Source organism: Tursiops truncatus, chromosome 12 (assembly GCF_011762595.2).
Source record: "Tursiops truncatus isolate mTurTru1 chromosome 12, mTurTru1.mat.Y, whole genome shotgun sequence".
NCBI lineage: Eukaryota > Metazoa > Chordata > Mammalia > Artiodactyla > Delphinidae > Tursiops > Tursiops truncatus.
In genome coordinates, this window is record NC_047045.1 from 14,425,008 (window position 1) to 14,440,579 (window position 15,572).

The 15,572-nt window shown below is 37.6% G+C and overlaps 1 protein-coding gene across 3 annotated transcripts in view; it reads right to left on the bottom strand.

The window, feature by feature from the left end:
• Positions 1 to 12,597, bottom strand: part of PHIP (PHIP subunit of CUL4-Ring ligase complex) — a 127,099-nt gene extending 114,502 nt beyond the window's left edge. For 2 of the 3 annotated variants that reach the window (XM_019929326.3, XM_019929325.3), the window contains exons 1-4: positions 12,398 to 12,596; positions 12,224 to 12,282; positions 12,051 to 12,080; positions 11,802 to 11,861 (exon numbers count right to left, since the gene is read on the bottom strand). In XM_019929326.3, coding sequence (XP_019784885.1) covers positions 11,802 to 11,861; positions 12,051 to 12,080; positions 12,224 to 12,282; positions 12,398 to 12,437 — 189 coding nt within the window. In that variant the 5' untranslated portion in view covers positions 12,438 to 12,596. Of the gene's footprint in view, positions 1 to 11,801; positions 11,862 to 12,050; positions 12,081 to 12,223; positions 12,283 to 12,397 lie in introns of all 3 variants that reach the window. The other variant, XM_019929328.3, reaches the window with a different exon arrangement.
• Between the last annotated feature and the right edge of the window lie 2,975 nt (positions 12,598 to 15,572).

The window sequence follows — 15,572 nt, forward strand, 5'->3', positions numbered from 1 at the left end:
ATAACAAGGAAAGTCTGAGAAAATTTCATAGCCAAGAATAGCCTAAAAAAGACACGACAACTTAAAAGAAAAGTCCACTTAGTAATGGCAATTTTAGTATGAATTCCTTATGGTAAGACAGATTTGGGGGGAAGTGAGGGATTAAATCATTCCATCTTGCAGTATCTGTTATACTCTAACTGCAAAAGACTGTGAATGATATTTTTTAAAGAATTAGCTGATATTCATTCTTCTAAGCTCAAGCCAATTAAGAGGAACCTACCTTACTTTTTATCATAATATACTATCACAGAGACAATATGTAGCCATATTGCCACACTTCGAAAAGATAATTTAAAATAATAGTCTCACACATAGCAGATGGTCAATAATTATTGGTAGAATGAATACTTCTGGAAAAGAAGTTCTAATACAAATTATACATACTACGTCTCTTTGGAGAACGCTTCTCTTTGGAGAAGCTTTGGAGAGTCACAAAAGCACAATGACATTAAAGCCTCTGAAAAATCTTGATATATCTTTTCAATTTTGTTTATTTCACAAACTCCTTTAGTTACAGAATCCTTTTTTCCCTAATATTATCATCTTGAATCAAAACATACTTTTTCAAACACTAATATGATTAAACAGAAAAAGCATTCAGAAGAAAATACAGCAGAATAGAAAATTTTACAATTGTATTTATACTGTAATCTTCCCTAAAATAATTTACTTAAAAATTTAAAGTAAAAGTCTACAATATTTATAGGGTCCCTTCGACTTTCAAACTTGTACATGATAATTATTCTAATGTGACTTTTTTAAATTGATTGGAATTCTTTTTAAAGTGTTTAACGAGAAAGTTCATTACTTGTTAACTTTAGTTTTGTGATGATCCTGTTTTAGGGTCTTCTTGCAAAATACAATTCAGGTAGTGAACCTGAAAATCTTCACTGCAGAACTGTATCTTTTTAATAAAATATTATGAATCCACTTTTTCCAACTAAATCTTTCCTTGATTATCTAGTATATTTCAATTGTTCAAAATCAACTTTCATTTTAAAGTTAGGAGAGAGAATTTTATGCTTTCTGGCTTTGAGACCTTGTGCAAACTGACCCCTCTGCTAGAAATTTTTACCCTGCAGCTCCACACCTCACTCTCCTTCATGTCAGTCTATGCCTCACTGTCTTCCATGACCTGCCTCTGCCTCTTCTTTGGGGACATTCTATCTTTGTGTTTCCACAGCACATTAAACTCCTTCCCAAACATTCCTTTACCCCACTCCCCGGAACTCTGTAGTACTTATCATACCATATTAAGTGTTCTTAATATATTTTGATACCTAGACCTCAGGAGGAATCTAATGATAGCTATGATGCCCTTCCCCTCCCCCCCAAAACACATATAGGCCCTACCACTACTATGCCCTGTTTTGGGGTTCATAAGACCCTGCACTATACTAAAATTGCCAATTTACTTTATCCATGTCCTACCTAAGAACACACGGGATTAGAACTTGTTTACCTGTCTACCCAGTACCTAACATAGTACTTACAGGTAAGTGCTTAATTATTAGATAAATGAATATATGAAAATATGCAGAAAAAAACTGACTTCTCTATCTAGCCATTAAAGGGTGAGGTTCTTTAAGGTCTGAGATCCAAGAGCCCAGTTCCAGACCCTCTCTTATTCTCACTCTACACTCTCTCCCTGAACAATCTTTATGCAAAGCTTCCCAAATTTTATCTATAGCCTAGGCTTGCACATCAGATTTTCTTAAAAGACTCCCCTCCTTGGCGTCCCAAAGCCTCCTCAACTCAACATATCCAAAAGTAAACTCATGATGCTCATGCCAACCCACCACCACCAAAAAAGGTCCCTACGGTGGTGACTGGCAACACCATCTAACCAACCTAAAATCAAGAAGTCACGTTTTTCACACTGTTCATTCCTCCCTCCCACCTCATTCCAAATATCCAAGCAGTCACCAACTCCAAATGAATTTTTCCTTCCTAGCCTTAAACCCATCTACCCGTTTCTATCTCCATAATAACAATCCAAGTTCAAATCATCTTTGCTATAAACTCTCATCTTTCCCACATCCACTCATGCCTTCTACAACCTCATTCAAATCTATACTCTATATTGCAATTAGAATGCTCTTTCCAAAACAGAGATCTGGTCAGGTCACCTCTACCTAAAGCACTCCAGAGGCTTTCCTTGCTCTCTGGAGATCCAAATCCTTAACATGGTCTACAAGCCCTGAAGTACATGTACAGTCCATTACTATTTCTCTGCCTCATCTGGCACATTCCCAGCCCTACACTCTCCAGACCCCACTTCTTTCCACATTTAGACACACTGGCTTTCTTTCAGGTTCTTTACCTGCACTCTCTCCTGTCAGGCTTTTCCATGTGGTATATACTCTCAGCATTTCCCCACATCCCCTTGCCCAGATAACTCTTCTATTTGCTTCAGATCTTCCCTTCAATGAACTTCCTTTGTTTTCCTTCACCCTATTCAGTTTAGGTACATTATCTTAGGTGAACAGTCTTTGGTGACTTTTCCTTAATTCATGTACCAGTTCGTGATTATACCTTTAACAATGTAATGATTTAATGTTTTTCTTCTCCACTTTACCGTAAACTACATGAGAACAGGGACCATCAGCTTTCATTCCTAGATGCATCATATATATACACACATCCCCAATACATAATTTAAAAAATGAATAAAAATTATTTTTTGGTACTATCTTTTTCTCAACATTATTCTTCATGAATATTAATCCATGTATTTATGGTCAATATTTAAAATGTAAAAACAAAAACAAATTTTAAAAAATTAAAATAGCTCATTCATGGCTATACATATGTGATTTTTAATTTTCAAATTATTAAGAACCCTGTATCTTTAATATTAACTTAAGCTTTTTAGTCTGAATGAACTTTTAATTTACTAGGAAATAATTAAAAGGTAAAGTCAAAACAATATTGTAATAAAATCCCTTATCCAAAAATGTCTATATCTGGATTTTCAGTAATTGTCCATACACTATTATTAAGGAAAAACAAAACAAAACTTGACATTCTCAATTCTAATATGTCCATTACTTTTCAGGACCAGAGCTGGTTTCAAGCTCTTAAAGATATTCAACACAAAAAAGTATGACCAAATGGTAAAGTGTGATGAATATTAATAATACTAACATAGCTAACACATACTGGCTGCACACTAAATGCTAGGCCTTGTGGTAATTGTTGTGTTACATGAAAAAGCTGAGTTAATGATTTTAATATCCGTAAGAGGTATGTTCTATTATTATTCCCATTATAAAGAAATGATGGCACAAAAAGATAAAAGAACCCTCCCAAGGTCACACACATTTAGTGGATGGCAGAGATGAGACAAACCAAGGCAATCTAACTCCAGAGCCACAATCATACAGCCCGTCCCCCAAAGTACCTATTGCCTCAAATATATGTATATATCAATGTGCAAGCAAGCTATAAATTAGACATTTTGAATAGTTTTCAACATATGCATTAAAGTGAGCCAGAAAGAAATGTTTTAGAAGTTGACCTTTCATGTTGAAAAAAAATCCTTCTAGACCTAAACAGAGAAAAAAAACCTGGATATCTTTTTAAGGACCTTTTAAAAGTGAGCTTAGATCAATATATTCATTCCAACTACTTGATTTACCTGTGAGACCTAGAAATGCCAGTCCTTCCTCTAGGATGTAATTAAGAAGTCCTAATGAAAATAAGATCCACCTAATGTTTGGCACCAAAACGATCTGATTTGACCAGGCTCTTTACTTTATCCCTAGGTCCCAAACACCTGACTGGTTCTAAAACAGTTTTTCAGATCTCCCACATCTGTTTTCTCACAATTTTTTTCAGATTTGATAGGCTAGTTGCTTCTGCTTCCTACTATGGTTCTGAGCTCTAAAAGGTCAGCTTCATGGAATATAGTTCTTATTTTTAGGTCTATTCTAGCATATAAACAAAATCATAAATTTTTAAAAACACTATTCACTGTTTAATCACTCTATAAGGCCTATTACTAAAATCCAGTCCCTAAAATTCTCAAAACTTCTAAACTTACAATTTATAAATCTGTTACCATTATTACAAAGTGTAGGTTAAATTATATCTACACTTTTTAAAACAAGTTTACATTTTCTGAGCATTTTTTTAAAACTGTAATAGTTTTTCCACATAGGAAAAAAATATGGAATACTTACTCTGTGCCAAGTATGCTCAAAATTTATTTATCTTCACAAGCAAATAAGGTTAAGTATTTTCCTCATTTCACAGGTAAAGAAAACTGAGGCCCAAAGGTTAAGGTCACACATTTAGAAAGTAGGAGAAACAGTAATCAAACCGAGGTCTTCTGATTCCGAGTTTAGTGTTATTTCTATAACACTATAGTTTCCTTCTCTCAACTTTAGTTTCCCCCACACAGTCAAACAGGCTCTATGATTACCAAACTTAAATAAAACCCATGTAACCATTTTTCAAGTCAAATCTTCTAAGCTGGGTAACAATTCTTAGGACTCTTACAAGCTTATGACTTATTTGTACTTAGAGTATAATAAAATTAATATAGAATCTTACTAAGTCTCAAAATTAATCTTGGTGGTCTATTTACTCTTAATAACTATGAATAAACATGCTCAAAGGACTGTCTTATATTCAGAATTTGGTCAACCACCTAAGAATTCATTTAGATAATAATTCAGTTAGAATTATCAATGCAATTATCAATACATATTTGTCAAATAAATAAAATGCAATATTGCTCTTCCAAATTTTATTCATTACAATTTGACTATATTTGTTTAAAAAAAAACCCAAAACTCTATCCAGAATTAAGGTTTCCACAAACCACAAAGTAAAGATGCTCTATAAAAAATAATTTAAAACACAACAAAATGACAAAGTTTAACTTTATAAAATAACATTTTGAAGTTGTTTTTAAATCAAGTCGAATTTGCTAAGCAAAATCTGTGCAATAAGAAATCTTCTTTAAAACATTATTTTACTTAAAGTATAATTTAAAACTTAAACCTATGATTCTGTTGAAAAAGTTATTGTCTATTAATTTTAAGATTAAAAATTCTTAAACTGTTTATTCTTAAAACGCCAAATAATCTTAAGAGAACAATCAGTTTCATTTTTAGTAATGTTTCAGTTTCAAACACCATACTCAAAATAACTAACATCACACATATAACGGCAGTGTAAAGTTGTTTCAGAAAATGCGTATTTCTCCAAGTTGACTAGAATTTAGTACTTCCACACCCCAAAACTAAACCAGAATCAAGTGACACAAGTAAAGGTAAGTATTTTTTGCATTTATACTATAACCTCTGCCAAGACAGGCTATGTGCCTGTTCTTTATCCAGACAGAGACCAAACGGGTCATGCTACTGTGACCACAGCCATCTGGAGCCCAGAATAAACGGATTCCTTATGTGCTTCCTTTGCAGCAGGCTGCTATCACCCATGTTGCCATGAATAACTTAAGCCTTATACTACAAATCTCTCTCCTCTTACAATTTAAATGAGTTTTAACTAAAGCAGAAACTGCATTACACCAATGTTGCTACCCCAATTTTCCTAATATCAAAAACTTCTCATCCAACCATCCTTTTCATTATCTGTGATCCCTGAGCTTAAATAAGGCCGCTTTTGTGTATGTGCATATACGTGTGTACATGTGTGTGAGGCAAATAACTAAAGGTGGACCGGCTTCACATCTAATGTCTCCCTGCTCCGTAGTGACCAAAGGTTCTCAAACTTTTGTATTTCAATACCACAATTTTTTATTTTTAGTACCCTGAATTCTCAAATGCCATAATGAAAAAAAAATTTTCATTTTCCCTAACCTGTTATAAAATGCTTACCCTCCTCTATATTCCATATACTCAACAACGTATTTATTAATTCCAAAATAATTTGTTTTCACAAATTACTCATATGTCAACAACAGAGGTTCTCACAAACAAGACAGAAGCTTTACAGATTTAAAACTTCCAGAATTTTCAATTTGGTTCCTATTATATAATAGTCTTTATCACTTTTAAGTACAATTACAAAAGCAACTGAAGTATTCTAAACAAATTTGCTGTTAAAATCTTTTCCTCTAATACACTCATTTTAACGCTTGACTTTCTTTCCTGAAAGGGAAGTACATTAAAATACGAAATTATTCTAAATGTATATACTTAGTACTCTGTTAACTAAAGGCCACTTTGCTTAGTACTAGGGATATTTTTCTATGAATTCTAAAACTTCTATGTGGAAACTACTAGTAAGAATGAAATTCACCTACCTGGTATTGTCCAAAATAAGTTGGGTAAAATACAATTTTATTTGCTATAATTCTGTAGTGATATGATAGATAACCACAAAATTGAGGAAAAAGAAGAATGGCTGCAAGAGGTGAGAAAAGTTTCTAGACAAAAGAAACAAAAAACTCGTCTATCTGACAAAGAAATTCTGTATGGACTAAAAGACTGACATTCATAGGATTTATTTAACCAAATACTCACTTAAGAATAAATTCAAAACGGTCCTTTTAAAACTCTGCTTAAAACAGAAATACCTTTAAGCCACATTACAAAACAAAGTATCTCCTCCTATTTCCAAAACCACAAACTATTGTGATAATTTTAAATTACAAAAATCTCTGTACAGAAGGAACCAGATGCAACAGCCAAGCTCCCTTCACATATTCCTAAGTGCCATCTGATCATTACCAAAAGAAAGAGCTTCATATATCCTCTAATCAATTCTGCATATTTCAACCACCCAAACATTTCTTAATGTTAACTGTTCCACAAATACAGTCATAGTTAGAATCACTATACAGACCAACAAAACTTTTCTAGAAATCTACCCACAATGTTTTAAAAATGATTTATTTTTGATATTTACTATACTTTTTTCTTTGTATCTTAGGCTTAATTATTTTGTACTTGAATCTACAAAGTAACTATACTACTAGTACCTTCTAAAGTTTTAAGCAGCCAGTTTTATACGGCAACTACTATATTCAGAAAGTTATGCATACTTGTTTCTGAAATAAAAATGTTTTTTCTTAAATTTTTATAAAATGTTAGAAAGCTATAGTAGGAACAACCTTTCTACTACTACTAAAGTTCTGATAATAGCAAACACAAACCCTTACATAGTATTTGATTTGTACCAGTCAGTTTTTACTCTCATAATCTTACAAAGTAGGAGCTATTATTAACCCATTGTACAGATCGGGAAACAGACTCCAACAGTACTTTTCTGCCTCATAACAATCATAAAACACCACTGTGCAGTTTGGGAGGGGATAATCCAACTCCCCCTTTATATTCATGCCACTTTACAATTATTCAGGAGTATTAAGAATTTAACAGGTATTTATTTTAAAATTTTTGTAAATGCCTCAAACTCTTTAAAATAATGGTATAAGTATCAATAGAATAATTGCATGTATAAGAAAGGATGAAGATTTGCCTACTTCAGCCCATCAATATGTACTATCCCCTTCACGCCTAACATTTTTTCTTCATTATAATGATTATGAGACACGAAAACCGTGTTATGGAGACTACCAAGCAAAGCTTACTATTTCACTGATACTCTATTAAAAAAGGAAATGATAAGTCTACTACACATTTAATTCATTATATGCCACCCCCCTCCAAAATTGATACTGGTTAAATTTTGACAGTACTATGTTATCTTTAATGGCAATGGGAATCCCTGATTCAAAAACATTTAATATGTTATCTTTTTTTTTTTCTAAAACTGGTCTCCTAGGTTTTATACCTTAACTTTCACATTAATCAGCATACTCTAAATAAACACTGAAGAAAATCCTATTTATGGTTCCTATTCATCTCTGAATTTAAGACGGCCAATAATTTATGAAAACCAGTACTTAAACCATGGTGAAAACATATTAATTATAAAGAGGTAGTCTACAAAGTGGTTGTGTCTCAAAAATCTTCCTCTTTTCAAGGAGAAATGATTCTACAAACTAAGAACAGCACTACAAAAAGCATTTATACAATTTACTAAAATGCATGATTTGTCTAAGTCTACTTTTCTGTGTTTTAGATAATGAAACTCCAAAATGAAAAAGTTGAGCTCTTAGAAACAATGCATTGCGACTTCTAGTCAAAAATCAGATTTCAATTCGCTTATCTGACAAGAAAGAGATAACAGGGGCCCAGAGAAATTCCTGACTTGCCAGAGGTTAACCTGCAGGCTAACTGTAGGCAGGGCTAAGATCACAACCCGCAGTCTCCTGATTCCCAATCCTTTCCCTTGAATACAAAGATTTCTAATAAAGTGCAATCATTTTTTAAAAAGCAAACACCACTACAAAAAATAATAATTATTATATCATAACAGATTAGCAAAACAAGAACACAGTTTTGGAAAATAATGCCTCGTAGGCAAGAAATGTAATCAGAGTCCCAAATCTGGCAAAAAACGCTTATAAATTCCGCCTCAAGATCTCATAAATATGCAACTTAAATTATGTTGCCACTACTTAAGGTGACAACTAGAGAGCGAAACTTAATAAACCAACTAATTTCACTATTCAAACTAAGAAATAAATAAATGACAAAGCTTTCTCTTTGTCCAAAAATTAGTTGTTTTCTTATTCTGTAAAGTTGCCTCCTTACGCTTGACTCCTTTTAAAAAAATAAGAGTTCTAATGAAAGCTTAAAAAATGCCCTTTTACTTTAAAAGCAACCTCATACTTTTTAAAAATAGAAAATCTGATTAAACATATACCACTGAGCCAGAAGAAATTTTTAAACCCTTTAACTTCCTATCAAATTCCATCCACTTTTAAAAATGTTTTAAGTCTTAAGATAGACAGCAATAACCATAATCCTGTTTAACAATACCTTTACCAATGACACTTAAAAAAAATAATAATACGTTTATTTCAACTCTGTAAACTTTTAAACTGCTCTTAAAACTCCACTTTCTGCTTGGTCAAAACTCAACCACTGTGATTTTATCTGCAGCCTGACTGCAGATGCTGATCTATGCTTGTTTTAAGCTCACAAATACAAATATTATACCCCATCCTAAATAGCTGTAATTTGAGGTTCTCTAAAAATTTCAATTTGACATACAAATTCTCCCATTTAAAACCATTTAAAATATTACCCAATTTATCGGTTAACGTAAGCAACAAAATTTCCAGGTAGAGGTAAACACTACTGAAACTACAAACAATAGTTATTACTTTGGCTTCACTCACCAAAATAATCTTCAAACTTTGGCTTCACTCACCAAAATAATCTTCAAACCAACATTATGTAAATTAAATTTAATAGGACACAAAACTTTTTTTCAGTCTCAGGAATAAATTAAGGCAACAGAGAATGATGTACAAGAGACTTTGCATGTGCTCACCTAGCTCACCATAAAATTTCAAAATCCTACTATTAAACAAAAACGTACTTAAATACCTAGTGTTCTAAAATATCTTTAGGGCTAACTAAATGTCAACCAAAAGTCAAACAAAATTAAACCAAATACCACACACCTCGATATATAGTTCGATGGGTATGAAAGTACCTCAAATGGTGCCTCGGATCCAGCTGATACAGAGTGAGTAATATGCTGAACGAACGAAATGAGAAAATGAGCCAGAGAACCCTGAAGTCTAATGAGAATTCTTAACTATCTCATGAGCGTGCCAACATGACTGCTCTGGTAAAAAGGTCTGAAAACACTCTAAGCAAGAAAAGACACTTCCATACAAAATAGGTGGATTTTGATAAATAACACACTGATAAAGACACTGCTTATGGTATCCTAAGTCAAGTCTGATAAAGAGACTAGGAATATAAACTCATTTTACTAATATTTGAGAGGTAATAAACTCGCTCAAAAAAAGCTGAAAAACACTGGTAACCCTGTTTTTATTGGAAAACAAAATGATATTCCTACAAGGACTAGACATTTTCATAATTTGGCCAGATACCATTGGCCGCTTCATTTAAAAGACATAAAAATAGCGTTACCAATAGTCTCCACATTAAAAAGAACACAGCAACCTTTAGTGACTTGGGGTTTGTGGGGTTTTATAAAACGCAAAGATGGGTGTGGTTAAAAGAGAGGCAAAGATAAGTTCTGTCTGTCCAGTTCTTAAAAATGGAATATTATCTTTATGATAATTCTTTAAATAACAAGAAATACATGGAAATCCACTTAAGATTTTGTCAAATATTTACAAACCTAAAAATTAAACATTGCTGTTATTGAATCTTGGAGTTTGCTTCAAACTCCATTCATTTTAGCCAAGTACTGAATAAGACTAGTTGAAATCACTACGTACTTGAAAAACTAACAGTATGGAAATGAATGCGCTGTTAACTCTCTATTCATTTAACTAAACCTAAGTACGCTTGCTTATTTCAATAGCTGTGAGCACTTACCAACAACCTATACTAAATCATAACACATTTAGACACAAAAGTTAGATGTTCTATATGCAAATGAAACAGGAGCCATCAAAAATCATGTCATGCCTTCCTCAATCTCGCTGAAGGCGTTCAAAGCTAGCTGAAACTTCCTGATGCTTTCAGAAGCCCTCTTGAAGTAACATTATAACTATCTTAAAACATCAGCTGCAAACATGTCTCCGAAAAATCAATGCACTGCATAAATTTCAAAGGCTCGATGTGCCCCAGTGACTGCTTTAACACACACATCACACACATACGCATACAACCTAAATCAGAGGAGGAGGAGAAATTAACACGAAAAGCAGAACTCCCGAATACAAATACCCCACTGTTCCATTCACAACACTCAAGGGGTCAGGACCACTTTTAGAAATCAATTTTCAGAAATGACTAAAATACTCAATTCGGAAACCCACAAAATTAAGAGAGGTATTTTTCAAGCGACTAACAAAATACATCCCACTGTAAAACTGAAAAACTTTTACTTGCCAATCGCCACTCCACAGTAAGTGTACGTGTAAAAAAATCAACACGCTTCAGGGGCCTCCAATAGCAGCTTTTAATTTAACGAGGGGCCTAACGCGAAAATTAGCAAAATGAAAAAAAGCCTGTTAAACTTCTGGCTTTAGGGTGTTACACGCTTTACACTTCTGCGAAAAAAGCTTCCGTAGATGCAAGATGCGCCCGCTGGCCAACGACCATCAGCCGGCCGAACCCCTCCGACGGAAAAAAAAAAAAAAAAAAAAAAAAAAAAAACCTAGCTCTGAAGGTAAAGGAAAGCCACAGAAACGGAAGAGGAAAAAAAATAACGTCTTGCCACGGTTCCGCAGAGGCTGAATAGGCGGCTTGTGAAATGCTAATGCCACTTCGGAGCAGTTAGTCACCAGCTATTGTGTGCGGCAGGAGAAAGCCGAGCCGAGCGCGCGTGCAGAGCGAGCAGGCGAGCGAGCGCGCCCTCCTTCCTCGCGCCGCCGCCGCCGCCGCCGCCGCCTCGCGCGCGCCCCCGCGCCCGCACGGACGCGCGCGCCGGCCCCTCCTCCTCCGGCCTTGCACTGCACAACACTCATGACGTATCTTTATTTCTAGCACATTAACAAAATATCACAAATAAATTGTCGGCAGCCCCTGCGGCCCCGGGGTGCGGGTCTCCCCGGCCACTGCCCCCCGCAACCCCCGCGCCGGCCTCCCAACCCTCCCCGTGGCCTTCGGAGCTTTCAGGTTCTGGGGCCAAGTTTTTGTCTCTGTAAAAAAATTGCGGGAAATTCAATTTTTATTCGACTCGGGGAAAAGTTTCTTTGCTCCGCGACGTGAATGTCTCACCAGATTCTGGTAGGTCCTGGGATGCTCCTTCCCGGTCCAGTCGGTGCGCCGGGGCAGCAGCTGCGGGGAGAGGACGCCCCGTGAGCCCGGCCCCCGGCCCCGGCCCGCCCGCGCCCCTCCCCCGCCCTCCCCGCGCCCCGCCTGGGACCCCGAGCCCCGCGCCCCGCGCCCCGGCGGCGGCGGCGGCGGCGCAGCGGCCCAGGGGCGGCCGCGCGGCGGCGGGACGCGGCGGGCCGCCGCCGCCCTTACCTCCTTCTCGGCCACCTCACGGATCAGCACCTGCAACAACAAAGCGGGGAGAGCTGAGCCCCGCGCCCCGGGCCGCGGCCCCGCCGCAGCCGCCAACGCCGCCGCCGCCGCCGCCCTCCCCCACGCCCGCGAGCGGCGAGCGCCGGCCCGGCCCGCGCCGCGCGCCGCCGTACCTGAGCCGCCTGCTGACAGGGTCCATCTTCCAGGAACCGGGCGATGAGGAAGTAGAGCTCTGCGCGGGAGAGAGGGACGGGGAGACACACAGGCTGAGCGGCCGGGCGGCGGGGGGCGGGGGACCGCGGGCGGAATCGCCCGGTGCCAGCGGCCCCGGCAGCCCCCCGACTTACCCGATCGCAGCTCCGAGAGGCCTTTCCTCTCACAAGACATGTTTATGGGTCACTTCGGGGCCGCCGGCGGGACACCCCGCCGCCGAGTGGAAGCGGGGATGGTGCCGCCGCCTGCCCTATAGCTGTCACTGTGTGTTCACGAGCCGAGCCTCGGCTCCACCATTCAAGCAACGGCGGCGGAGGCGGAGGAGGAGGAGGAGGAAACAACAACTCTCAGGCAGCGGCTACAGGCGCCGCCGCCGCCTCCGCCGCGGATCCCTCCGCCGCAGAAAGGAGTCCGCCGCCTTCGCGGCCCCGGGCTCGGCCTGTCCTCGGCCCGCGCCCGCGCCCCCGCCCCCGCCCCCGGCGCAGAAAAAGGAGTGCCTCCGACCCCGCGGCCCCGGCGCCCCCGCAGCCGGCGCGGCGAGACCCCCGCCCGCGGCTCCCCGACCGAAGGTGCGATTTATTTATTTATTTTCAGTCGAAGATGTCGGAGCCGGAGCCACCGGTTGGCTGGAAGGCGCTTTCTCTGTGGAGGCCGACCTCGGGAGGGAGGGGGCCGGGGACGGCTCCGCGGAGGGATCTGACGCACACGGAGCCGCAGCACAGGCTCTATTCAGCGGCGCTGGCTGGGGCTGAGATGGAAGTTAGTTTCTATGTAGCAGAAATACGAAACAAATGAAGCAAAACTGCCCAAAGAGGGGAAATGCCCCGAGGATGGGTCTCACTCTCACGCGCGCGCACAGACACACACGCAGAGAGCACTCTCACGCTGGGCAAACTCGGGATCGCGCTACCCTGCCCGAGTTGAATGATAGTGTTTGGTTTCTCTCTTGCCATGTGCATGTGTATAAATGCTGCGGATTGGCATCTGTGTAAGTCTTGTCCTGCGTTATTTCTGCAGCCTATGCAAAGTGTTGTGTAATTTATTGGAGTGCTGTATATTGCAATAGAGGTTCAGGCGCTTTTTGTTGAGCACTTGCGTTTGCAAGCCCGTTATTTGCTGAAGCCACCTCTTCGTGTCTTTTATTACTGCCATTGCCTTAAGCGTACATTTTAAAAATGTTTTTCATTGTTATATGGGCAAAGCGAACTCCTGATCTGTACTTCAGATACTCTTTTTCCTCGTTACAAAAAGGCTAGTAATAGCTAATTAGGGATTTGGGATTAAAGAACCTTAAAGCTTTTCTAAGTGTTTACAAGAAGGAATAATGTAAACCTGAGCGAAAGGAAAGAACGTTAATATTTATCTCTAACTGATCTAGAGGTAATATACTGACAGATCAATAACGTACCGAAGGATAACGAAAGAGTATAGTACGCTTTTAGCCAAGGTGATTGGTGATTAAATAATTTAAATTATCTGTGTATATTGCAGTTGACTTCGTCATGCTAATTAATGGCTTCTAATTTGAGGTGTAAACCATTCCTGTTTACAGTTGATCACGGGAAGACTTCTTGGAGACTGACGAAAAGAGAAAAAAATTAATCTTTCATAAATTAGTATGTAATTACCGGTTTTATATGCTAAATCATACATCTGTCTTTTGCTGATGAGGATAAGGGCCTTGTTTTTTAAAAAACGAATATGGGTGAAATTAATGGAAACAATGGAAAAAGCCATTTGTTAGGAAACAAGGACACCAAGTGATATTTATCTCCAGAGGATTTAAGCACTTTTCAAAAAGACTTGAGAGTTGATTTTTTTTTTAAGGATTGCATTTTAAAGGGAACTAGGATAGTCGTTCTTTTGTTAACATTTAACAAAAGAGTCTCCTTAAAAAATTTAGATAATAAACTGCATTTTATGGACGTGGTCTAAAAAAGTTATTTATGGGGAAAGGACCAACAAGCTGCATTGTGGTTTTCTAGATTGCTTCCTCAACCCTTGTACCCTCCTAGCTCCTTACATTCCTAGTGGGAAATACTTGCTGCAACTGCCTCGGGCTGCATTGCAAGACTGCACCGGTGTGATGCCTTGTACTGAAACAGCCAGAAATCACCGTACATGTGAGAAAGAGGAAAAAAACACCTAAACCTATTTGGAGTAATAGGATGTAAAAATTGCCTTTTATAACAATCTTAACCAAATTTTTTTAAAAAGGGAAGTTACCATGACTTGTCCTATTGCTGTAGGGTTATCAGAGTCATTGTTATTTATTGAAATGGCTATCCTTCAAGTACTAAAAATATTTGCATTTTTAAAGACATTAGTTCTATTGTAACTATGATAGGTAAAGTAGCTTGCTTCTAGATGGTTAGGTTTGAAAAGATGGACATTTAATATGCCTTTTTGCAATTCTGTTTATTTCCGTGACACATGCTTTCTATTTTATCTTAACTTTTAAAAAAGTATCATATTCTTCAAATAATTGTGATGTTTTTACATTACGATGTTCTTCAAATAAACAGATTTTTTAGGAACTAAACATTATAGTTAGAATTTTGTGATTTTTAAAATGTTTGCATTAGTCTGATTCTTACTAATAGATGTTTATCCTTGCTAAGGAAAAGAAACCAAATTATGACATGGAATATAATATTACTCTGGGTAAAGTTTTCTATATATATCTTGTGAGTAGTATGGAAATATGGAAAGCTAGTATGAATATCTCATGTATGCTTTTCATTTAGAAGCTTTTCCTAAGTATGCTACTAGTACTTAGCTCCTAAAAAATTTTTAAGGAAAAATTTCCTTCTAAATTTTCTGAATATGATGTTCCTGTCATTTTGACTAACCTTTGACAATGTTTATAGTTTCTTTTTCAAAGACCTAATTTGAAGATAGTTGTGAGCCTGCCTTTGAACTAATTTATAGCTATCAGTCTGTTATAAGAAAATGTAGGTTACCTGCTAAAAATTAAAACTTCTTTTCAGCCAAATAAATTATTTGTTTTTAACAATAGATGTTAATTTGAATTCTACTTAGTTCTTCAAATGTGACAAATACTCCTTTATAACATTTTAATTTCTTTAAACGTAAAACATTTCTGGAATCTGACATCATCAGTTAACTATAGGGTTTATTATGTCATGTATTGTGCATGTGTACACAAAAAGTCAGCACATATCAAATAGGAAGAAAATCTTACTTTGAAGTCCTAAATTTTAGTTCCCAGGGCAGTGGCATTCTCAGCTAACTTTTGCACATAAGGATAGTTCAAATTTCATCTATATCCATTTCTATTTGTTTATT